The following is a 26,502-nucleotide window of genomic DNA, read 5'->3' as shown; positions in this document are numbered from 1 at the left end:
CACGAACCCCTCTCCTTGTTCAGGGTTCACTCTCCACACAACATGGATCAAATTTCTCAGGGATGAGAGTAGAAACCTAAACTGGCATTGCCAGACTCCCTACAGATATTGTTCGGAGAGAGAAGCAGAGATGTCAGTATAACTTGACCTGCCCAACTCATGCCTACAAGTGAGAGCTTGTGTGGAGGATTGGTCAGACCGAGGATATTCACAGCAAGGCACTGGGCAGCAAAGTGTTAATGTATCACAGCAACAAGTTAGTCAATGGGGACAGTTCAAAATCAGAACCTAACTCAACAGAAGTTAAACTAATTATCGTATGTTTGGGATTAAAGTATTCTGTTTAAGAATAATTATTATACCTGGAAGTGATCAATGGAAAGTAACATGTCTCCTGAGAATGACACAAAAATGGACAGGTTCTTCCAAATGTGATATCCAATTGGATTGGAACCTACACTCACCTGAAGCCCGATCCTGTGATGGTCAGTTTGGTGCCTCCTGCTGTTCCTCCTCGCCTGGGCTCAACGGCGATCACCACAGGGGTCAAAGCTGACGTGTAGGTGAAGGCGTTGGGCAGCTGGATTGAATCTTCACCGTTTACAACGGTCACGTTGCACTCCTGCTGAGGCCCAGTCCCTGGACAGGCAGGTGTCATGGGGTCAGTCTACATCACTGTACCAACCTCATTAATCATTGGCCTTCTCATCTTCTCTAAATAACGAAAACTACCCTGTCAACATCCACATCTACATCTGTGGCTTCCCAGAACATGCTGCTGTTCTGTGATGTGTTGGGAGAATTAAGTGTAAACCTCCTCCCTTCACTCGGAGGTTGTTGTGATTCGAGGTGCGGTGTGGCATGTGCCTGTGTTCTGTGCAGGAAGAAGCTGATCCAACACAAACCGGCAACGTTGACAAACAAGCTTATTTCTGCTGAACCCTCCACCTCACGCACCAGTGAAACACTTTGTGCACTGTGGACACAGACCTGCTGTGGGAAGTAATTGATATTAACAGTGCTGGCAGAGATATAAAGTGCTTGGATCAGTAGATCTTGCATTCTCCAAGGTCTGAACCAGAGGGTCATGCCACATCTAACCCAGAGCATTAAGTGCAATACTTAGACATTCTAGTGTGATATTGAGGGAGTGCCGTATTGAAAGGTGACACTGAGGGAATGGCACACCGTGGAAGGGGTGGCAATGAGGGGATGCCACACTGTGGGAGGGGTGGCACTGAGAAAATGCCGCACTGTGGGAATGGCACACCATGAGACAGGTGGCACTGAGGGAATGGCACACTGTGGGAATGGCACACCATGAGACAGGTGGCACTGAGGGAATGGCACACTGTGGGAATGGCACACCATGAGACAGGTGGCACTGAGAGAATGGCACACTGTGGAAGGGGTGGCAATGAGGGGATGCCACGCTGTGGGAGGGGTGGCACTGAGAAAATGCCGCACTGTGGGAATGGCACACCGTGAGACAGGTGGCACTGAGAGAATGGCACACTGTGGAAGGGGTGGCAATGAGGGGATGCCACGCTGTGGGAGGGGCAGTAGTTGAGGAAGTGTCACAAGCGAATGGACAGTTTCCAGATATGTGTCCAACCAGGATTGATAAAGCAGCTGCAGAAGCAGATTGATTAAGGAGAAGGGAGGGACAGAGGGAGTGAAACCACTCCCCCTCCCCTCCTCAGAAGTGCAGAGGCCAGTCTGTGGTGGGATTCCCAGCCTGAAGTGGACCAAACCCAGGGCATCTTTCTCATCTGTGGTGTGTGCATCCTCACCATTATTGAGAGGCAGGTGGCAGTGCAGGCTGCTGGAACTGGAGGTCGCTGACTCCACTCTGCATTCACCATCGCACACAAACACTCGCGATTTCTGCATGTCAAATCCAGTGCCCTTCACCATCAGGACCAGGCCACCACCAAAGCTGCCTGTGAACCAGGAGAATATGCATGGTTAAAATGAGGCTCCAGAAACCAGATCTATTGTCACTGCAGTATCCAACCCTAGAGAGGGTGCAGGAACAGAGACCCACGAGGCAGGGTGGGTTCACAGACCAGGGCCTTGTAATTCAGGGCAGCACAGAGCAAGGATACCCTGAATAAATTCCTTGTTTAGCTGCAGATGGAGGACAGGTGCTCAGCAGCATCAGGACGTGAAGCTCTGGAGGAGGTGCGGAACTGAATCACCGGGTTGGCTCAGTGGCAGGTGGACATTTCCATTGGTGGCACAGCTGGTAGAGCTGCCATCTCGTAGCCCCAGCTCAATCCTAACCCCTGGTGCTGGCTGTGTGGAGTTGGTATGTTCTCCATCTGACTACATGGGTTAGTTGGGCTGGGCTGGTATCTAAGGGATACATGGGTAAGTGGGGAGTTGATTGAAACAAACAATCTGAGAGGCATTTGGAAAGGAAGTTTTCACTCGTTAGATGGAAGACTTAAAAATCACTTTAAAAAAAAGGGATTATCTATACAGGGCAAATGTTCTCCTGGGGAGTCGCGAGTCTTTGGAGCTCTGTCCCTCAGCGGGTGGTGGAAGCAGACTCCTCGGATAATTTTTCAGCAGTGGTAGGTTCTTGATAAACAAGGGATGAAGGAGAACTGGGTGTAGACAGAAACGTGGAATTGAAGATACCAAATAATCAGCCATGAACTTATGAGATAGGATTGAGGGGCAGAATAGCCTCCTTCTGCTTTTAGTTTACCTGTTCAAAGCATTAAAAGGATTCAAGTATCTGTACATGCCTTCAGCTGGAGAGACAGAAGTTATGTTGAGCTGGTACTGAAATGAGAAGCCAGAGTTTGCGTATCCTCTCCTGACATGTTCCAGCAGGATTGGGAAGTTGCCCCCAGCGTGATGTCCTACAGTGCACTCCACACAGCTCTCGTTAGCCATGGTCACATTGCACAAGACGCCATCGATTGACACCATGACCTCAGAGACACCAGATCCCAAGCTTTGCCCAAGAATGGTGAGTGTTGTTCCACTTACACCTAAAACAAATAACCAAGTTGTTGAAACAGCTCTTGGGTTCAGTGCGATCTAGGGGAAGTAGTATGATCATTAGGAACAGGCTGTGAGGGTTGAGAGGAAAGAGAGTGGTGGTGAGCTCATACAGAGTATTGGGCAGGTTGGTCTAATTCTGTGTGTAAACTCTATGTCATTCTAACAACCCCATCATCCCGCAGAACTTCTGCCTCCTCCAGTTCATACCTCCAGCTGGTTCTTGAAGACGAGTTCAAGTTCTAGAGCGAAAGGCCACTGACAGCAAAGATCTGACCATAGTCACATCCAGGGCAATTAATTGGTTGGGTATTGGAGAAAGGTGAGAATGGGGTGAAGGGGTGTTGAGGATGGATGGTGAGGGAGGGTGGGAAGGTTTGGGATCAGGTAGGATGGCATGGATTGGATTGGATGGGTGCGTGTTGGCTAACGGTGAGGGAGGGTGGGATGGTTGTGAATGGAAGGGGGTGGTGTGGAATGGGTGCGGTGTACCGGGCTGGTATTGAACTGGGCACTGGAGGATGATGTTCCAAAGAGCACTCACCACTGGTTGGAGAGACAGTGAGAATAGTGGGCGTCTCTGTTTGGTTGCAGGTGAAGGTCAGGAGTGGGTACACCATGGAATAAACTGTAACCTTTACTTGGACGGTGCCTGGGCCACAGGCTGGAGAGACACACGTGACTTCTCCCGGGGTGATGGTGAGAATGTGGCAAGTGGAGCCATCGACTGTCACAGTAGTAGCACCAAGGACAAAACCGTTCCCCGTGATGGACAATGTGGCGCCTCCGTTAATGCCTCCCGAGGCTGGGAGCAGAGAAGCTGTGGCAGCACTGGTGAGCCACAGACTCTCAGCAGATAAACCCTTGTCCAAGATCAAGACCCTGAGGGAGTGTGAACCAACAGGTAGGGGTCCCACAGTAGTGTTCAAGCTGCTGTCTGAAACTTCAGCAGGTCTATAGCTGGCAGTGCCAACTAAAATAAGAACCATCTCGACTTGGCTGCCAAATCCTCGGCCACTTATAGTCACATCAGTGTAGACAGTGTCCAGGACATCTGGGGAGACAGTCAGTACGCTTGGTGTGATGCTCTTAGTGTAGGTGAAGTTACAGGAGCCAGTACACGTGGCCAAGAGACCTCGTACCCAAATGCTGACAGTCCCACTGGAGGCAATGGAGGCGGATGAATCACAGCAGATATGAGTGTAATTCACAGATACAACTGTGCAGGGCACTGACGCCAGCTGCACCTGGATGGTACTGGAGGACTTTCCAAAGCCTGCGCCGGTGAGGGTGACCCTGGTCCGTCCTGTGGTAGAGCCCAGGCTGGGGGTTACCCTGTCCAGGTGAGGGAGCAGCACAAAGTGGCGGCTGAATTCGTCAGATGGCGTGGAGATGGCAGAGCCATGATTGTGGACATTCACGGACACCAGAGCGGCCACCCCAACTTCCATCTCTCCCTCCACATCCACATGGCATACAATCTCCCACTCTGTGCTGTGTTCAATGATGCAAGGGTGCTGCCCAACTCTCACCTGAAACAAGACAGAACAGCTGTGTGAGGGCTCAATGCCAGCACGTTCTAATCTGCAATGGCCTGACCCAAGGAGGCATTAAAAATTAAGTGAGAAGCAGGGAGGAGAAAGAGAAGTGGGCAGACACAGTGAGATGAACAGCATGGAGAAACAGAGAGGGGTGGGCAAAAGCATTGACAGATAGGAGGAGAACTATTTCACTGACTGTAAAAGATTCTGGATGTTTCCTTCAGTACAATGTAATTAAAGAGATAAACACCCTGGTAGTTACATCGATAAATAGAGGCTAGATTAACATTTTGTTGTGAATGTCTGTACATTAAAACACAACATTGGCATCGGGTCAAATGTGTGGAACCCTGTTCCCAGCATATCAAGGAAATATCATCAGCAGAAGGTCACACGTTCGAGAAGGTGACCCACTCGGTGGGGATGGACAATAAATGTTGGCCTGGACCACAATACCGAAGAAGGAGTAAGGGTGAAACGATATTGAATTACCTTATTAGCACAGGTGACGTTGCTGAATCCAGTGCCCACGATGGTGAGCTTGTCGTATATAGTGCCATTAGATGGCATGATGCTGTTGATGGTGGGGGAGTAGCAGGGAGACAAAAGGAATGTGAAGTTACTGCTGTCCGAAGTGCTGTTGCTGATCTGGGGACAGGTGGGCTTGGCTGCTGTACAGTTACCACCATGTTCCTGTTGTGACTGCGCCGTCTCCAAGTGTCCTGGGGACAGAGATTATGTTGTCAGCCCAGGGAATGGGGTACAAGGAGAGCAATACATTGAGACCAGTCCCTACAGCTGGATTTGTGGATAGCAGTTGTCCAAAATGGTTCCATTTCCTCAGTCTGCTGGTGTCCTTTCTAGAACTTTGCTGGGTGAACTCTACCTGCCCTAGTCTGACAAGTCCTTGTTTCTACAATTCTCAGTACAGGTGAAATCTTGACCCGCAAATGTCCATTCCCTCTGCAGGCGCTGCCTGTCCTGTTGACTCCTTCCCTCAATCTCCCATCTCCATAGTACCATGCAGCTCCTCTAACCTGGCAACAAGAAATAACAAAAAACTGGAGCACCAAAAGACAATTGGGTCCTTTGAATCTTCTGCACCATTCAATATGATCATGGGTAATCCTCTTATCTCAACATTCAAGACCTTGAGTCCAAAGCTCTATCACCTCCTTATATAAACTGACCTGGCCAAATGTGAGAGAGAGCTCCAGAGTGCACCACTCTGGTAAAGAAATCCTCTAGGTACGGAATTCTGAGACCATGACCCAGACTCCCTCCACCTCTACCAGCCCTCTTCTCCAGGCAGGAAACCATTCTCCCCACATCCAAACTATGGAGCCCCATCAAGTATTTTAATGAGAACCAAATTATCCTTCTGATCTCTAATGAATACAATTTGAGTCAACCCAATTTCTCCTCATACTAAAGTCCCATCATCCCACGAACCGGTCTGGTGAACCTTCACTGTACTCCATCCATGGCTAGGTTATTCTTCCTTCAAGAAGGAGACCGAAGCTGTGCACCATACTCCAGGTGTCAAGCCTCTGCATAACCGCAGAAGCACATCTTTACTCCTGAGCTCAAATCTTCTGGAAGTCAACATGCCATTTGCCTCTCTCAACTATTTTCTTCACTGCATAGTTGCTTTCAAAGAAGCTAGTTAAATTCAGAGATGAATTGATTCAGAGAGACCACATTCACAGATTTTAAAGAATCTGAGGAAGTGACAGCAAGTGTTTCAGTGCATTTATTTAATAATTTGTTCACAGGGGCAGAGACAGAGGACTGATGGATAGCTGAGGTAGTTCCTGTACTTCAGAAAGGGGACAGAATAAGTCCAGAGAATTATTGACCCTTCAGCAAACATTGGTGGTGGAAATGATAACAGAGTCCCACTAAAGACCAGAAGAATGTCTAGGGATGAAAAGTATAATAATCAATAGATTTTAAGGTGGGAAGTTTTGGTCTACCATATCACGTTCTTGAAGTAACAGAAGGCGAAACAGTAGATGGAACTTAACTACATTTTTAAGATAGACAAATGATCATAAATATTAAGTTAGAAGAAGCAGCAGAAAGGACTGCTGATTGTCAGAACAGAGAGTTGAAAGTATAGGATAGTTCATCATAGGCCTATAGAAACATAAAAATCTACAGCACATTACAGGCCTTTCGGCCCTCAATGTTCTGCTGACCATGTAACCTACTCTAGAAACTGCCTAGAGTTTCCCTACCGCATAGCCCTCTATTTTTCTAAGCTCCATGTTCCTACCTAAGAGTCTCTTAGAGACCCTATTGTATCCACCTCCACCACCATCACCGGCAGTGCATTCCATCACCCACCACTCTCTGTTTGAAAACTTACCCCTGACATCCCCTCTGTACCTACTTCCATGCATCTTAAAACTATGCCCTCTCATATTAGCCATTTCAGCCCTGGGAAAAAGCCTCTGACTATCCACATGATCAATGCCTCTCATCTAATACTCTTCTGTCAGGTCACCTCTCATCCTCTGTCGCTTCAAGGAGAAAAGGCCAAGTTCACTCAACCTACTCTCACAAGGCATGCTCTCCAAACCAGGACACATCCTTATAAATTTCTTCTGCACTCCTTCTATAGTATTCACATCCTTCCTGTAGTGAGATGACCAGAACTGAACACGGTACTCATGGAAGATTCTATAGGAGGGGATGTAGAGAGCAAGTTTTCATGTGTCAGAAAGTGCTGAACTCCAGGCTGGCATTGTCAGACGATCACCACAAAATCCCACAGGGAATTCAGGAGCCACTTCTCCATCCAAAGATCAGCGAAAATGTGGGACTCACTCCTATTGGGAGGGAGCAAGATAAATGGTCACATACATGAGTGGGGAGGAACACATACAGACTTAGATGCGGAAAGGCAGGAGGATCATAAATAAAAGCATCAACTGGCAGAGCCCAATGGCTTGGGAGCTGTGGCTCATACGGAAACTTGCACTGTAGCAGTTGGGCTTCTTGATCACCCTGGATTTCACTCACTGGTGGCTGCAGCTTCAGCTGCCTGGGTCTAGAGTTCTGAAATTGTCTCCCAAAATGTTATGCCAATCTAGAAAACAGTGTGAGAACGTCCCTCTTTGGTAAAGCTGCAGAATCTGAGGGATCTCATACCACAGATATATTTACAATACAGTGGATTTCAGTTAATAGGGACACATTGAGACCAATACATTTTGGCCCATTTAAACGGCTGTCCCGATTAGCCAAAGCTTCACGAAATAGTTAAAAAGGTATAAAAAGTTTAACTGAGTAACAAATTATGTATTTAAGTGAAATACAGAACAAATTAAAGCACCTTTGATACTATGATGGTACTATAAAGCTGTGTATTAATTCCCAATTGTTATTGACGTAGGAATTCTAAATTCAACTAGTATATCTGTATGCTGCATACACCTGGTGTAGATAATAGACTGCCTTCACACAATACTACTGATGATTGCATCCTCCAAATCATCACTTTCATTGTAACATTCAAGGTGATTGCGAATACCTTCAAATTATTTATAGTTTGTAATTTGTTGAATTAATGAAATTGTTTCATTTTCACTCCCGGCCTAAATACTTGAAACCCGCAGTGAGCAAAGCAGCTCTGAATTGTCTTATTGCTTATTTCTTGTCAACTATCAGTGACAAAAATCACTGCTTTTTGAACATGTGTACCCAACTGACATTTCTTAAAATCTGTTCATTCTAAGCAAGGAGTAGTATCTAACGGCCACATCAGTGCAGTCATCTGTCGCTATTTAGAAACTGTTTAGTAGCGATCTCCTGCCCCAATTAAGTGGCACGGCATTCCAAATAAATGAAAGGAATCCCAGCTATTTTCTAGATTACTTTTTCTTCTTTAAGAGTTGTCCCAAATAAATGGCTTCCCTGATTAACCAGAAACCACTGTATTTACATTTATTACAGATATTCTGTGCAAGAGACACATCCATTACCTTCTTTAACCTTGCACAAAGTTACACCAAGTTATAAAAGGAGAGGTAATATGGGAGAATTTTGTTTAAAGTTTTTTACTGTTTAATTGCTTTCGACAATGGCTTACAGACTCAGTATTATGTAGCATGGTAACACCGTCCACCGAGTCCAAATACAAATACTTTATTGTCACCAAACAATTGATACTAGAGCGTACAATCATCACAGCGATATTTGTTTCTGTGCTCATGCTCCCTGAAGTACAAATCAAAGTAAATATAATAACAATTTAAATTATAAAGCATAATCAGAAAATAGAAAAGGGGAAGTACAGTAATGCAAGTCAGATCCAGATATTTGGAAGATACAGCCCAGATCTGGGTCAGGATCTTTTCAGCAGTCTTATCACAGTTGGAAAGAAGCTTTTCCCAAATCTGGCCTTACGTATCTTCATGCTCCTGAACCTTCTCTCGGAGGGAAGTGGGACAAAAAATGTGTTGGATGGGTGGGACTTATCCTTGATTATCCTGGCAGCACTGCTCCGACAGCATGTGGTGTAAAGTGAGTACAAGGATGGAAGATTGGTTTGTTAGTGGACTCTGCTTGGTTAGACCAAGTCAGGTCATTTGTGATATTCACCCCGAGGAACTTAAAGCTTTTGACCTGTTCCACTTGCGCACCACCGATGTAGATGCTCCGGTAGGCGAATTGCAAAGCTTTGAGATTGACCGGTAAGTTATGGTTGACATGTGCCATAACCAATTTCTCGAAGCGCTTCATAGCAATTGATGTTAGAGCCACAGGTCGGTAGTTATTCAGGCATACCACTTTGCTTTTCTTCGGCACTGGGATTATCGTTGCCTTCTTAAAACATACCAACACTCTAAGCACTATTTACTCTAATTCTACACTAATCTCATTTTTTGATTCCTATATTCCCATCAACTACCCATAACCCCAGGATTTCAGACCTCACCCCCACACTAGACGCAACTTACTGTGAACAATTAACCCACCAACCCACACGTCTTCAGGGTGAAGGAAAGTGGAGCAGCTGAGAGAAACCCACACAGTCACAGTGAGAACATGCAAACTCCACAGAGACAACACCTGAGGTCAGGACTGAAACTGGTTCTCTGGAACGGTGAGGCAGTGTCACCCACCTTATGTGCTTAATGACGAATAAGGGTCAGTAGATATTTGAAAAAGGAAGACTGTTTGAAGCCCCACTTTGTTCTCACCCAGACTCTCTCTGGAAAAACCACTGACTGACAGATTACAATGAGGGGCCTGTCATCTCCGTCCTTACATTTACACATGCTTGGTTGTGTACTCTGAGATTTCTTTCTGCTTCATTGCTTTTCTTGGCAATGGTAAAACACAGCAGATATAATGGATGCAAATATGTTTTGATAATTGTTCGCCACTACCTTGGTCACTGAACAGCTGTAATGACAGGGAACTTCATGATTGAAGAACATTGGTCCACCTGTCTACAATGTATGCTCTCCTGGAGTTAGCAATTTTTGCTGAAAGGGGTACTGTTTTAGCCACATCTTGAACAACCATGATGTCTATTGGGCAATACTAGTGCCTCACTTAATGGGTGACCTCTTTAATAGCAACAAATCTAACCCAGCCAGGGAGCTGAGAGGATCTGGGATATCTCCTCTTCTCAGTACTACCATTAGTGGAGGTATAGGAGCCAGAAGACCCACACTCGATGATTTAGTAACACCTTCTTCCCCTTCACCATCAGGCTTCTGAAGGGTCCATGAATCCATGAAGACGACCTCATTATTTTTTTGCTCCATTTATTTATTTTGTAATTTATAGTAATTTTATGTCTTTGCACTGCTGTAAGATAACAAATTTCATGTCACAAAATTCATATAAATCTGATTTGGATTTCCATTAACCTGGTCCTGGTACTGCCTGAAAATCTGCAGACTGAAAATGGATGAACTCACCAGATAGATATTCTGCCTCAATCCCAGCCACAGAAACGCGCAGGTTTAAGGAGTTCTCTTCCGCTGCCCTCACATGCACTATGCCTTGTAGGAAGATCTTACTGTTCTGGTCGATGTAACCACTGCTGTAGAAAAATGAGCCAGGGGAGGTGAAGCGGTGGGAGAAAAAGCCTACATGGAAAAAGGGAAATTTCTTGTCAGCTTAACCAGCACAAAATAAGGAAAGCTCTGGCATTTATGTACAACCTTCTGTGATCTCAGGATCTCCACAAGCAATTGACAGCCAGTGAAGGTCTTCTGGCAAAAGACATTGTGATAATGTGGGAAGCGGGGCAGAAAAGTTTAGGAGATCTTAAGGATTGTAGGAGTTCATTGGGAACATGGAGTGAATAAAAGGAAATGAGTGAAGGACTGGTGCAGAGACTAAGTGCATGAGGAGGAACAGGAGAGTTCTCCCCACACTCTGATTCCTCATCCAACATCACTTCAACTGATCATCAACTCACTTTCACAACATCATTTGAGAGATTTTTTTTGTTATCTACAGTGATTGCTCTTCAGAAGGACCCTGTGGGCTGGAAAGTTCTTTGGGACATCCCAAGGCTAATGTTAGGTGCTGGAGAAAGGCCAGTCCCTGCTGAACCATCTCCCCATGTCCAAGCTCAATTTTGTTCCATGGTGTGAATGAAATTATTAGAACACCCAGAAGAAATGCTGTTAAATCTGAAAAAGTAACCAAGGTAGCACAAGAGATTTTGAGAGATCCAGAGCAACACACATAAAATGTCGGAACAGGCAGGATTTCCTGATGGCCACCCATTGCCACAATGAGGCCAAGCTCAGGTTGGAATAGCAACACTTCATATTCTGTCTGATGGCATGAACATTGATTTCTTTAACTTCTGGTAACTTCTATCCCCTCAGCATTCTCCCTTTTTCTATTTCCCATTCTGGCTCCCCTCTTGCCCTTTGTCTTCTCACCTGCCCAACTGCTCCCCCTGGAGTCCTCCTCCTTCCCTTTCTCCCCCCTTATCAGGTTCCTTCATCTTTTGCCCTTTACCTTCTCCTCCTATCAGCTGCCAGCTTCTCACTTCATCCCCCTCACCTGGCTTTACCTATCACTTGCCAGCTTCTCATTCTGGACTTTCCACCCCCCCTTCTTTCCAGTCCCAATGAAGGGTGTCAACCTGAAATGTTGACTATTTGTTTCTCTCCATAGATGCTGCCTGACCTGCTGAGTTCCTCCAGCATTTTGTGTGTGAAACAAAGAGGAACTTTAGGCATATGACAAGGTCCTATCAGCTTGACTTTACCAGTTAAATTAAATGCACATCTGGGGTACTTGCCTGCTGGAGTGCCGGTATTTCCACTGATAAACCCCCTGCCTTTATAATTCACATCACTGGACCTGGAGACACTGAAGACTCGGTAGCTCAAGCCCTGGACAAGAGGTGGGGCCTCCCACCGCCAGTGGATTGTGTCTCCTACGAGGATTTTGAGCACTGATGGATTCCAGCTGTACCCAACTCCTAGGGCTGTTCAAAAGAAAAGTAGTCAGCAGAGTAGCTCCAGAGATAAAACCAATTTGAATAATAAGATTAGCGAATCAGAATTTGCATAATTTCAATCTTAATCTCTAACTTTCTTTCAATAAAGAGTGCTATATAGCTCTCAGTGCAAGGGCTCTCTCCTTAAACAGAACACATCACATTGAACAGATTACACATTTATTTTTGACACTTGTCACCAAGTGATGGTCTTTGAATTTGATTCAAACCTTTACCCAGATAGGGAAGAATGCAAATCTGGTGCCCCACTACTTATGGAAGGAAGGAGAGAGAGTTACCGACCAGTTGGCTGATTCAGTAGAAGGGAAAATGTTATTAAGGAAGTGATTTCAGCGCACTTGGAAAATAATGGCAGGATTAAGCAAAGTCAACATGACTTGATAGAGGAAAATGATGTTTGACTGATCTGAGCTTTTAGAGGTTATAACTAGCAGAATGGACACATGGGAAGCTTGTGGATAGGGTGTAACTGCGCTTTTAGCAAGTCTTTGAGCACACAGAGCACATGGCATCAGAGTGGCACAGGGTGAGGACTGGTTAAAGAACAGAAAGCTGAGAGTGTGAATGAATGGGTCACTTTCTGGCTGGGAGCGGGTGTCACAGGTTCATGCTGAATGCTCGGCTCTTATCATAGATTCACAGAGTCATAGTTCAATACAACCAGTCAACCCGACCAGTCCATGTCGATCATGGTGCCCAACAGTTAGACCCAATTTTCTGCATTTTCCCCTAAGCCCTGCCTTTCCACATACAGTACCTTTCCAAGTGTTTCCTAAGTGATACCGTTGTACCTGCCTCAACCGCTTCCTGTGGCAGCTCAGTCCATATGCTCATTACTCTTTGCATGAAAAAGTTGCCCCTCAGATCTCTCTTAAATACGTTCCCTCTTACCCTAAACCTGTGCCTAGGACCCCCTACCCTGGGGGAAAGACTGGTATCATGCACCTTATCTATGCCTCTTAATTTTAACAGTTCACAATCAATGAGATGAAATGATTGGGCCAGGTGCAGTGCGTCTAGATTTACAATGTATAAAGCAGAGTGAAGGCAGGCTTGTGAGGAAAATAGATAGCTTGGAGTACATAGAGAGGTGGTGAATAGCTAAATTCATGGAGGCAGAAAATAATCTGAAAATGCAAATCTTTGGTACAGGAACATTGAAGAACAGTGCACATTTAAAGTGAGAAGTTGCAAGGTGCTGGTGTTCAAAGGGATCCAGGTGTTGTACAAAAATCACAGGGAGTTAAAACACAGATACACCAAGCAGCTGGGAAGGTAAATGCAGAGGATTGAGTGCAAGAGAAGAAAGTTCTTGCTCCAACTATATCAAGTCCAAGTGAAACTGTTTCACAAACGTTGTGTACAGATGTGCTGTCCCTATCTAGGGAAGGATGTGTTTGCGATAGAGGGAGAGCCATGAAGGTTCACCAGATTGATTCCTGAGCTATCTGATTCGTCATGTAAGCATGCATTAAACAGACCCTGATCCTGTTTTCTATAGAAGTGTGAGAGGAAATCACACTGAAGTATACAAAACTCTAAAGGAGCTCCAGAGTGTAGGTGCAAGGATGGTATTTACTCTAGCAAGGATGTCATATCAGGGACCTTTCAGGAGGTGAGAAGACATTTCTGTATCCAGAGGATAATGAATTCTTTGGAATTCTTTCCCACAGAAGGCAGAAGAGATTCAGTTGCTGAGTAAATTCTAGACAGAGATCGTTGGGTTTTTGGATATTCAGGGAACAAAAGGATATGGGATAAGTGAAGAGAGTGATGTTGAGAAAGAGAATCAGGAGATCTGAATGAGGAGGTGGCTCTGGGGGCTGAAAGGCCAACTCCTTCTGTTTCTATGTTCTGCTGTGTTCTCTCCCCAATGGGTAATCAGTCCAGGCGACCAGCAGGAGTCAAGGTTATTAGGTTCTTGTAAATTAACTACTGCAGAATGAAGGCAGGTCAGTGGAGTCAATAGGACAAGTTATTAGAGTCAGTGGAGTCAACAAGGCAGGCTAGTGGAGTTAGGATCTAGATCAGCCAGAACCTAACTGAATTGCAGAAAAGGGTGAAGGCGGAGTGACCTGTTGCACTGCTCTGAGTTAGAATATGGAGAGATGGTGGGCAAGACAGAAACCCTCGTGAGGTTACCACCTACTTGGATGGCTGCCATTGTTGGTGACCAAGAAACTTCTTCCAGTTGAACCAAGAGCACACTCAATCACATTGGGTGAAGCAAAGGAAACGGGACATTGAACGGAGCCTGTAAACATCAGTGATGCAGAACAGAACAAAACAATGAGATTAGGTTTCAGAACCGGGTTAAAGTGGACATTTAGGTTAACAGAATTAAAACAGCTTGGTGAGAAGCTCTCAGTGAGAAATAGAGCAGCTTCTCACAAACTTACCAAGCTGGACAGTGTTACCTTCTGGGGTGGTACTGAAACCAGCCCCAGAGATAGTGATTGCTGTGCCCCCATACAGCGAACCCAGCCGGGGTGTCATTCCTGTTACACGCAGGATGTACTCAATCGAAACATTTGCAGTGCTACTGTGGAGAAGGATAAAGACCATAAGACATAGGAGCAGAATTAGGCCTTTTGGCCCTTTGAGTCTTAAAAGACAAAGGGGTAGTGTCCATGTTTCATGTGTACTGGTGGTGGAGAGGAACGGTACCTGAATTCTGAAATTTGTTTCCACTGACATGGTACAACATACAATTACTAATGTGTCACACATTCAATATTTTGCAACCCAGGGTGAGATTCTACCTTGATGTGTGTGACGGTGCTAACCCTGTGCTGTGTGAACCGCTAAATGGCTCGCCATAAACATGCCAGTCTCAGTCAAAATGTCAATCAGCACTTGTGGGGGGGGGGGGGGGGTAATTTGAATTTAAAATTGGTGAAAATAAGTATAACACCAAATGGAAGTATTCTGCTGGGATACAGAAGCCAGGTTCAGGAGGTTTCAAACCATTCTTGCTTGCGTCCTTGCAGCCAAAGGCTGTGATGAATTAGCTTATTTGTAATCAGGTGAAGGGGTTCAGCCCTCTGAAGGTGGGGCCAGATGTTGTTGGGAGGATACAGGAGTTTGAGAGGCTGGGGATCCAGAGGATCAAGAACATGGGAGGGGAGAGAGGTAGAAGGTGAGAGGCATGTGTTGAGGGTTGGAAATGCGAGGGATTCCAAATGCACTGTGGATAGAATGTGTCTGATAGTTTGCTTATCTCCTACAGAGAACCCTAAGGCCTGACCTACCTGTTAGGGGCACGTGTCTGTATGGGGTACGCTCCGGGGGGCAGGCTGGGCAGCTGACAGGTGATGTTGTTAGGCCACCACTGGAGGATCGGACACTCAGAGTTCCCAATGAATACACGACTGGCTCCAGATTGATTGCCAAAGTTCGACCCATGGATCGTCAGACTAGAACCACCTATCAAGGCAATTTTTAATGTGGTTAGGTTGCTCTTTTCACCTGGTTCAAAGGTGATCAGCCTACCAGCGACCCCTGAGATCACTGCACCTATTGACTGCAGTTTGATGTCTTCCTTCCGTAGTCTCCTGACCTCATCCCTTCCTCCTCCCAGACCTCTGACCCTATCCCAGGCCCCTCACTCTGATTTATTTCATTTAATGATACAGCATGGAGCAAGTCCTTCTGACCACCGAGCTCGCCTCCCAGCAACCCACCGATTTAACCCCTGGCCTAATCACAGGATAACTTACAACGACCGGCTAACCTTTGAACCGATACATCTTTGGACTGTGGGAGGAAACTGGAGCACGCAGAGGAAACCCATGTACAAACTTTCTGACAGAGGGTGCTGGAATTGAACTCTGATACCCTGAGGCAATAATGGCACCCTGTGCAGCCTCTTCTATGACTGTGAGACCTAACGTACAAAGTAGATTGGAGAACCGCTTTTCTCCGTCTGCCACAAAAGACAGGATTTCCCAGTGGCCACCCATTTCAATTCAACATCCCATTCCCATTCCAACATGACTGCTCATGGCCCCCTCCACCACCACAATGAGGTCATGCTCAGACTGGAGGAGCAACACCTCATATTCCATCTGGGTAACCTCCAGCTTGATGGCATGAGCATCGATTTCTCTGATATCTGGTAGTGTCTCCCCTCCCCTCCCCCTTCTCTCTTTGTCTATTTCCCATTTTGTCCTGTTGCCACCCCTTCTCCTCTCCTAACCTGCCCATCACCTCCCTCTGGTGCCCCATCTTCCTTTTCTCTAGTTGTTCGCTGGCTGCTCCTGTCAGACTCCTCTTTCCCTTGCCCTTTACCCCTTTCACCTGTCACTTCCCAGCTTCTCTTTTCAATCCCCCTCCCCCAGCCACCCACCTTCCCCCTCAGCATGTTTCACCTATCACATGCCAACTTGTTCTCCTTCCCCTCTCCCCACCTTCTTACTCTGGCTTCAGCTCCGCTCCTTTCCAGGCCCAATGAAGGATCTTGGCCTGAAAGGTCATCTGCTTATTCCCATCCATGGATGCTGCCTGACTTGCTGAGTTCTTGCAGTACTTTTTGTGTGTGTAACTACCTGATCTATGCCTTTCATCAGCTCATACATCTCTGTCAAATCAGCTCACTTCTTCCTTTGCTCCAGGGAAAACAAGGCCAGCCTATCCCATCTTTCCCCATAACAAAAGTCCTCCAGTTGAGGCAACATCCTCCTGAAGACACAAGAGACTGCAGATACTGGAATCTGAAGCAACAATCTGCTGGAGGAACTCAATGGGACAAGCAGCATCTGTGGGGATGGAAGAATTGTTGATAGTGCGGGTGAAGACATTGCTTCAGGCCACATAGATCCTTTTCTTACAGAGATGCTGCTTGACCCTCTGAGTTCTCCAGCAGACTGTTTATTGTTGAATGCCCTGGTGATTCTCCTCTGCATCTTCTCCAGAGCTTCTGAAACATTTAAGACCAACCACCCACAGACCTCAGACCCCATGCAAGTGACAGACATACCTGCCACATTGCTTGCTGTGGGAGTTATTTTCAAGATTACTGGCATTTTCTCTTCTGTGTAAGTGAAATTGAAGGGCAATGTGCAACGCATTTCATTAGTGAACACAGAGACGTTGGCCACTCCAGCCGCTGCCTGCAGAGAAAAAGGAAGGAAAGTGAATTAAAAGCTCTCTCATCATTTTCCTGAGCAGATGAAATGTAATCAAAACGGAAAGTTAAGTAAGCTCCAATAAAACCCTGAATAACTTCAACTACCACCATAAGGGATGTTGCATTATAATTAACATGAAGCCTACGCCAGGAAATGTGATCCTAGGATTAGCGCTGGCACCTAATTCAAAACCAGGGCTGTGTACATCAGTCAGTCTACCTGGTAATTATTCTCTTGAATCTCACACAAGGTTAACAGAACCTGTAATTCACACTATTAAATATTAATACCTCCTCTGAGCATGCTTTCAAGGATTGTGTGTTCGGGTGCAGTTAAGGACCAGCAGATGGCTTGAGACTGTAATTTATGACATCCAACAGAACTAGTTCCCCTTGCAGCTCCCCACCAGAGCTAACATTTATTATGCCTTGACATAATTATTATCATTCCAGACATTTTCTAACAGGGCTGATAGATGGAGACAGAAACTAGCTCTTACATTGAATCATTCTGAGATGATGGGGCTCTTTATCCAAGGAATTCTCTGTCCTTGTGTAGCACTGAGTGAATGCCAGGCAAATGTCAGTGTGAAATTCCACACACGCCCATTAAAGGAAGTAGTATCCCTCAACAATAAATGGGTTCACTTCATTGCTAAAATCACAATCATTCAATATATGTAATTACATAGGAATGTATCTATTGTGTTCCAGTATAACATCAGTAAATCTACAGTTAGATATGCACTCTTAATAAGTCAATGGGAATGATATATCTGCATTTGCAGAGGATGTTCCCAGTGGGATTGTGAACTCGCAAGGTCGCACTATTTGGAGGAGTGCTGCTGTAGGGGCTTAGAGCCAGTTTACACACAACATTCACCTGTATATGGCAAGCAAGGGGGAAAGGGGGACAGGTATAGTGAGACCCAGGAGCCAATCACACTCCACCACACACATATTCCTCCACTCAATCCAGACCCACTCTCCCACTGCCTACAGGAACCACAGACCACTCACAGCCGGTGTACTGCAGGTCATCTCACTGGGGCTCAGTGTGAGGAGATGGCAGGGCTTCTTTCCGACTAAAATTGTTGCACCGGGAGTGAAACCGGAGCCGGATATCGTCAGGATGGTCCCACCTGGAGCAGAAACAAAAAGGCCAGGAGAATTGATGAGAGCCTGGGCTTAAATTCCAGTGCTGCCACTCATGGCCCATCCAGGGGTTGGTGCTTTAGGGAACATTCAGCCCTTCGAGCTATTCTATCATCGTTCTGGACCCACTCCAGTGATCCACTTTCTGGCTGTGTTCCAATCTCCATCCGTAACAAAACAACTGCCAACCTAACACCCAGACATTACTCTAGCCCTCAGCCTCCATTAGTTAACTGTCACTTAGGGACTGGCCAGATGTCCACCACCTCTGAGCGAAGGCCAACACTGAGAAGGGTTTGCAGTGGAAAGAGTGAGCTGACTCCCATGCCTAGGGGTAGGGGTCAAAACTTCAGAGCATCTGTCTTCATCAACCATGAAGATGGCACATCAGCATCTCCACTTCCTTCGAAGTTTCATTGGCATTGGAATTGGTTCCTAAGTGTCCACGTTCCGTGGAGGATGCAGCGAGCAGCTTTTCTTGCACACTGTTCATACAGATCAGTTCATTACACAGTGCATTGTAAACAAGGTAATCAAATAACAATGCAGAATAAATGGATATGGAGAGAGTGCATTGCAGGCAGACAATAAGGTGTAAGCTCATAATAAGGTAGATTGTGAGGTCATGTTTTGAATTTAAAGTTTACCAGGAAACTAATTAGAAGTTTTATGACTGCAGGGTAGACCTGTCCTTGAGTCCGGTGTTATGTGCTTTCAGGCTTTTATATCTACTTTCCAATGGAAGAGGGGAAAAGAGAAAATGGCTGGGGAGGGTGGGTCTTTGATTAAGTTGACTGCTTTACTGAGGCAGAGAAAAGCATAGATATGGAAGGTTTTCATGATGTGCTGAGCTGTGTCCACAACTCTGTGGTGTAACGAATGAAGGGAGCAAAGTTGCCCCCCCCCCTTTTGAGAATCACAAGATCGCTATTATTTTGGGTCTGATACCCAGGAAATGAGAGAGATACACAGCATGTCAGTAATGAGAGAGACACAGGAACAGCAAAGGCAGTCGTTGAGACACAGCAGAATACAGAAGGTGGAATGTCTCCTATTTGACAAAGAGAGAGATTACGGCTATTGTCTCTTGGAGACGGAATTGTGTATTGAGTACTGTACTATTCATTGAAACCCCTCAGGGGACAACCAGAGTGGGCTGGTTGAGGGACTGCATCATCCCAACCTGATTGACATCTGAGACCCTGTGAGTGAGGATAAAAGAGGGTCTGGGGAAACAGACGCACCAGGAGCAACGCTAGAAATCCAGTGACAGCGTTTTATCGCGAAAGCCGTTGGGAGCTCGTGCGCGTCCTCCCTTGCCTGGGTGGCGGGCTCATCACGGAAGAACAGTTTAGCTAAAGGAAAGGTCACACTTGAATGGCTACACCAACGAGACACCAACGGATCGAAATCATAAAGGAAGGTTGGCAAAACCCGTAGCGATAACTGTTCCCATTCTATTCCTATCTCTGTCTCTCTCTCCCCAACAATTGCAGCACCGCGACAAACAAACAGCGGCAGCCTGTGTGAACTGCAGCGAACTCTATATTTCCATCAGACAGTTCATTATCCCCTGGACAACGATAGAGCTTATTTCTTATTGATTATTATTATACCCGCACTTTTAGGTTTAGTATTGACGACGTATATTATCTGTATATTTGCATTGATATTATTTTTGTGTATTTTTACTAATACTGTTAAAAATAGTATTACCAGACTCCAACGGACGCCTCTATCTTTGCTGGTAAGTAACCCAGTTATGGGGTTCGTAACAGTTATGGGCCTCGTCTCGAGATTTGATACCAAATTGGAGGGCCAGTGAATCGGGCTTTTAAGTCCAAACTTGGATCTGGTTGCGTGGATAGCTAGACGGGAAACCAGCAAAGATGGACATAGGTACATTTATAAAAAACCCGACTCCGGAGGCGCTGGAGGCTGCCACAAAGATGGACTTGGTAATTATTGTGAAAGGACTAAATCTCGCAGAGATGAGGTTGTCAATGAAAAAGTGGGAGATGTGGAGGGCCGTAGCTCAGCATTATATTGAGAAGAATGTGTTTTCGGCTGAGGTAGTGGAACAGATCCCTGAAAAGGTACCAGCTAGTTTGATGGCTCAGTTAGAATTGGAAAAATTAAGGTTGGAACATGAAATTAAGTTAAAACAGCTGGAAGCAGCTGAAAAGGAGAAGGAAAGAGCCGAAAAGGAGAGGGAGTATGAGGAGAAGGAGAAACAGAGGCAACATGACTTGGACATGGAGAAGTTAAGGAAAGAGCGAAGAGCTCAAGGGCCAGACCGAGAGGAGAGATTTAATGTTAGTCGGGAGTTTAGGTTAGTACCTTCATTCCAGGAGACCGATGTTGACAGTTATTTCTTGCATTTTGAAAAAGTGGCAGTGAGTCAGAAGTGGCCCAGAGATCAGTAGGTGGCGTTGTTACAAAGTATGTTAAAGTATGCACAATGAGCATATGCGGCGTTGTCTGTGGAGGAGGAGGAGTATGAGAATTACAAGGAAGTAAAGGAGGCCATTCTTCGGGCCTACGCATTGGTACCTGAGGCCTATAGACAAAAGTTCAGAAATTTAAAGAAAGGGTGGAATCAGATGTATGCAGAGTTTGCCTATGAGAAGGGTGTGCTCTTGGATCGTTGGTGTGCAGGAGAAATGGTGGAAGAAGATTTTCGGTGTTTAAGGGAGTTAATTCTGATTGAGGAATTTAAAGGTTGTGTTTCGGATGATATCCAGATGTATTTGAATGAGAAGCCGAATAAGTCCATTTCTGAATTTGCCAGGTTCACTGATGAATATGCCCTATCCCACAAGACAAAGTTTTCCTCGACTAAGAGTCATCAGAAAGACCGTAGGAACGGTAGAGAAAGCCCGCCGGCTGAGGTAGAAATTCAGCCGGGAGCTAGTGGTAAAAATAAGGAGGAAGAAAGGCAAGATGGCAGGAGGGTTCCTGGTTTTAATTGTGGAAAGGTGGGTCATATTGCACCTAAGTGTTTTGCTCCGAGGAAGGAGACAGGAAAAGGGAAAGCAGCAGTCCCTACAGGGTGTATTGTGTCGATCAGTAAATCGACAAGAAAGCCCCAGGTAGATAGAATACGAGAGGGGCATGAGAAATTTATTTCAGAAGGGACTGTGTCTGTGAAAGAGGGAGAAACACCAATTTCAGTGAGGATCTGGAGAGACACTGGAGCTGAGCGGTCATTGATTCTCGGTAAGGTACTAAATTTTGGTCCTGAGACTGGAGAGGTAGCTTTGAGAGGCATAGAAAAAGGGACAGAAGCTGTACCTTTGCATGGGATCATTATAAATTGTGATCTGGTATCTGGACCAGTTGAAATAGGGGTGTGATCAGAATTCCCAAAAGAAGGCGTGGACGTCCTTCTTGGTAATGATTTAGCAGGTGGTGATGTTTGGTCAGCAATGAAGCTGACGAGCCAGCCTGTAAGTGTTGAGGACCCGCCCCTAGGTTCCAAGATCTATCCGACATGTGTGATCACTCGCAGCTTGTCGAGAAAGACAGCTGAGAACGAGGCCAGTTTAACTGAGTCCTGTGTAGATTTGGCTCAGACGTTTTTATTGACCCTGTACCAAGAGGGGTTAGGGGATGGAAAAACGGAGAGTAGGGAGATGAAAGAGAGTAAAGGAGAGGAGGTAGACCTACCCTTAGCCTGGAGGAAATTTATAGAGGCACGGAGTAAAAATGAGAAACAGATATGGCTGTTAGAAGGTCCAGGGTTGGACATGGATGATCTGTCTGGCTTGACAGAACTGTTTGAAGAAGTTGAATTTAAATGTGTTCCCGATAACGAAATGAGGGCAGTCCTAGATGAAAAGGATGCCGTTATGTTGAAGAAGTCTGCTGGGTTGGCAGATGAGGTTGTTTCAGCCCGCAGTGTTGAGTTTACTCCGGAAGGGAGTTGCCCATAGAGTAACTGGGAGGATCAGGGGAATTTAGAATTTGAAAAAGGTACGGGTATTGAAAGCCTGGAAGAGGCAAAAGTCCCGTTTGAGTGTGTTCAAGATGTGGATGCACGTGGTACTGAACCTAGTAATGAAATTCAGGAAAAGTCTGAGGTATTTGATTCAGTTAAAAAGGAATGTAGTCCTTTTGGGTCAGATGGTCTTGGTTCAGTGAAGAAAGGGTTAACCTTGGTACTGGTGGGAAGTGAGAATTCCCAGTTGTTTGTGTTAGAAGGTGTGTTAAAAGTTAGTGAGGAGATAAAAGGTGCTGAAGTGAATATTATTATTGAAGGGAAGGGGAAAAGTGTAGTTCCTAAATTGAATGAAGAAAATTTAAAGGCTGGACTGGTGTCAGAAGCAGTAACCAGGCTGAAAGAACAATGGCTTGTTACCAAGGTGCCTGCGAATCAATTACAGGTTGATTTGGAATGTTAAGGTGCCCCACACGCTAATGTTATTCAAGGGTGTGCTGTGAAGAGGCAGACTTTGGAATGTTGTTTGAACAAAGAGGGATCACTTGCAGATATTAAACTGAAAACTAATAGAATGAAGGGTCCTGAAGATAAAACTAACAACTTGCTTAAAAATAAAGAATTGTGTGGGAGTTCAAAGGATGGGCAAAGTTGGGAAAACATTGTTGATAAAATAACTCCTATGAAAGGAGCATGCAAAAGCCTATTCCACACTGGTACGCAAGCCAACCACGTGGGAGTTAACTGGAAAAGGGGCGAGGGTTGACTGGATGCCACTTTTAATAACAGGATCTGGTTTTCAGGGATTTCAACAAAGCATGTAAATAATAGACAGCACCATGGAAGCTTGACTGTAAAGTTTGAAAATAAAATAAAGATTAATATTTGCATAAACTTTTGTAATATACACATAAGCTAAGATCACAACTCTCTAGTTTTGTTTTGCTGAAGAAAAGGAATAAAAAATAGGTGGTTATTGAATTGGAGTCTGATGCTGCAGGAATTTATTAAGGTACAAGATATTAAGATATTACAGGAAGTGACAATGTAATCGCTAACTGTTTAGATGCTGAATTGAATGTATAACTGTATTACTCTGTAGTGGAAAAAAACTCTTTTGTATTGCGTTAGATTCTGAAATTCTGTAAGACTCTGTAGTACTTAATTTTTACCTGTGGTAAAAATCCTTAGAAGGATGGGGGTGTTACGAATGAAGGGAGCAAAGTCACCCCCCCCCCTTTTTGAGAATCGCAAGATCACTATTATTTCGGGTCTGATACCCAGGAAATGAGAGAGATACACAGCATGTCAGTAATGAGAGAGACACAGGAACAGCAAAGGCAGTCGTTGAGACACCGCAGAATACACAAGGTGGAATGTCTCCTATTTGACAAAGAGAGATTACTGCCATTGTCTCTTGGAGAAGGAATTGTGTATTGAGTACTGTACTATTCATTGAAACCCCTCAGGGGACAACCAGAGTGGTCTGGTTGAGGCATTCCATCATCCCAACCTGATTGACATCTGAGACCCCATGAGTGAGGATAAAAGAGGGTCTGGGGAAACACCCTTCAGATGCACCAGGAGGAATGCTAGAAATCCAGAGACAGCATTTTATTGCGAAAGCCGGTGGAAGCTCGTGTGCGTCCTCCCTTGCCTGGGTGGCGGGCTCATCACGGAAGAACGGTTTAGCTAAAGGAAAGGTCACACTTGAACGGCCACACCAACGAGACACCAACGGATCGGAATCATAAAGGAAGGTTGGCAAAACCCGTAGCGGTAACTGTTCCCATTCTATTCCTATCTCTCTCCCCAACAATTGCAACACAATGACAACCAAACTACGGCAGCCTGTGTGAACTGCAGCGAACTTTATATTTCCATCGGACAATTCATTATCCCCTGGACAACGATAGAGCTTATTTCTTATTATTATTATACCCACACTTTTAGGTTTAGTATTGACGACATATATTATCTGTATATTTGCATTGATATTATTTTTGTGTATTTTTACTAATAAATACTGTTAAAAATAGTATCACCAGACTCCAACGGATGCCTCTATCTTTGCTGGTAAGTAACCCAGTTACGGGGTTCATAACAGTGGTCACATGCGGAGCAGTTGCCATTATTCATCCAGAATTTGAACTGATCTGTATGAACAGTGTGCAAGAAAAGCTGCTCACTGTATCTCAGTACATAGACAATAAGAAACCAACTCCAATGCCAATGAGACTTTCTATGGTGCATCAATAAAAGTTTGCAAGGGTCGACAGGGACGTGCCAAATTTCTTTAGCCTTCTAAGGAATTACAGGCACTAGAGAGCTTTCTTGGCTGTGGTGTCTACATGGTTAGATCAGGACAGGCAAATGGCAAAGTTTACTCCTTGGAACTTGAAGCTGTCAACCCTCTCCACTTCAATGCCACTGATGGAGAAAGGAGCATGTGCACCACCCCTTCTCCTGAAGTCAATGACCATTTCTTTAATTTTTCTGACATTGAGGGAAATGCCACTTATGGAGATCCAGCAGTCATTGAGGACTCTGACAAGTGTACAGTGGAAATCATTCTGGCTGGTTGCACCACAGCTTGGCATGGGGACTCCAAAGTGCAGGAATGCAAGACGCTGCAGAAAGTGGTGGACTCAACCAGTTCAACCATTGGCATAGATCTCCCACCATCAGGAACATCTGCAAGAGCCAATGTCTCTGAAAGGCACCATCTGGACCATACCCTCTTCTCAATGCTGCCATCAGGCAGAAAGTACCAACAGCCTGAAGACTCACACATGCTGGTTCAACAATAGCTTCTTCCTCACTACCAACTGTTGCTTGAACCAACTTGAAAAACCCTAACACTAGCTTGGTCTGCATTTCTTTCTTCTCTCAGTCTTACACAAGTGTAATTGTTTATTCTATCATTAAGTTACATGTAAAGTTCATGTTAACTTATGTTTGTTGTGTTTATAATGTTTTGCAAAAGCTAATTTTCACAGCATTTATACACCTGGGTTTGTATGCCATGGAAATAAAGTCTTGATCTTGGTCTTCCCTGGCATCTGTGTGAGTAACCCCAGGCTGGTGTTGATGGGACAGGCTACACATCAAAGCACTAGGATTGCATCTTTCTCTGCACAGTGAGTTTGATACAGTATATCGTGGTGTTGTCTGCAGAGTTCACTAGAGATCCGGAGGCCAGTAATGACTCTGTAAAGGGCAGATCTCTGTCAGCTTTATTCATGATTGGGTAAGCAATCTACATGTAAAAAAAATCACTTTTTTGGGTCAGGGCCTGGGCCTCAGTGGATAAAAGATTTACTCAACCCATCAACAGCAGTTATTCAAGTGGAGGAACCAGGAGCCATGCACAGATTAGGCTAGATACAGGTATCTGTAGACATCAACTGGCCAGACATCCAGGAGTCATAGAAAGGCCAACACGCTGACTGTACCTCTCTGCAGCCTGTTACAGTCCACTTCAGTGGCCTGTAATTCATCACCCATATCCTGTACACCTAAATCCGCAATTAAAAAGGCAGTCCACTTAAAGCAAGTTCACTACAACAGAATCTGAGGCAGGGTCTCAATGCAAAACTTTGACAATGCATTTCCCAGTTTCCACCCCCACAGATGCTGCTCAACCCTCTGAGTTCCTCGTTTTTGAGTTAAATAAAATGTTAATGGATGAGTAAATATAAGCTGAGTGAGACTGGTTGCATACAGCAAGACAACATTAAGGTCTCTAAAATTCATCCTCTTGAAAATTTATTGCAATGTCTAGCATGGTTTGATCCCTGGCGCACCTAGTAATTACAAGTATCACACACGAAATGCTGGAGGAACTCAGTAGGTGAAGCAGCATCTCTGGAGGGAAATAAGACCATTGACTTCATAGGCTGAGATGAGAAGTCTCTATCCATAAAGACATCAATCGTCCAATTTTTGGCTATTTGTTGCAATTTTAGCCACCTTGTTAAACTGCTGCTCTTTTTCACAGTGAAATTTGATGCCCAAGTGAGAGCAACTCATGCGTTCTTGTTATCTTAGAATTATGCCTGCAATCAGAATGAAATAAAAAGCTCGTGTTATCGAACATTTTACACAAAAGCTGCTGGAGGCCATTTATACTTTCAGCAAGTCTAATGAAAACAGGTGAACCTCACACAAAATGTAGTCTGCTGGAAACAACCTCAATATTAATGATTTTTGATTG

The 26,502-nt window shown here is 45.1% G+C and overlaps 1 protein-coding gene across 1 annotated transcript in view; it reads right to left on the bottom strand.

Annotated features, from left to right (window-relative positions):
• Positions 1 to 26,502, bottom strand: part of pkhd1l1.1 (PKHD1 like 1, tandem duplicate 1) — a 147,448-nt gene that overhangs the window by 74,682 nt on the left and 46,264 nt on the right. Inside the window, exons 31-42 of the mRNA XM_059986258.1 lie at positions 18,212 to 18,333; positions 17,042 to 17,174; positions 15,315 to 15,489; positions 14,463 to 14,605; positions 14,213 to 14,317; positions 11,842 to 12,030; positions 10,496 to 10,666; positions 5,049 to 5,278; positions 3,560 to 4,547; positions 2,757 to 3,005; positions 1,794 to 1,943; positions 465 to 639 (exon numbers count right to left, since the gene is read on the bottom strand). Coding sequence (XP_059842241.1) covers positions 465 to 639; positions 1,794 to 1,943; positions 2,757 to 3,005; positions 3,560 to 4,547; positions 5,049 to 5,278; positions 10,496 to 10,666; positions 11,842 to 12,030; positions 14,213 to 14,317; positions 14,463 to 14,605; positions 15,315 to 15,489; positions 17,042 to 17,174; positions 18,212 to 18,333 — 2,830 coding nt within the window. The remainder of the gene's footprint in view (positions 1 to 464; positions 640 to 1,793; positions 1,944 to 2,756; positions 3,006 to 3,559; positions 4,548 to 5,048; positions 5,279 to 10,495; positions 10,667 to 11,841; positions 12,031 to 14,212; positions 14,318 to 14,462; positions 14,606 to 15,314; positions 15,490 to 17,041; positions 17,175 to 18,211; positions 18,334 to 26,502) is intronic.

Source organism: Hypanus sabinus, chromosome 1 (genome assembly GCF_030144855.1).
Source record: "Hypanus sabinus isolate sHypSab1 chromosome 1, sHypSab1.hap1, whole genome shotgun sequence".
Taxonomy (NCBI): Eukaryota; Metazoa; Chordata; class Chondrichthyes; order Myliobatiformes; family Dasyatidae; genus Hypanus; species Hypanus sabinus.
The sequence above is the reverse complement of the archived record's forward strand: the minus strand, read 5'-3'. Positions and strand labels throughout refer to the sequence as shown.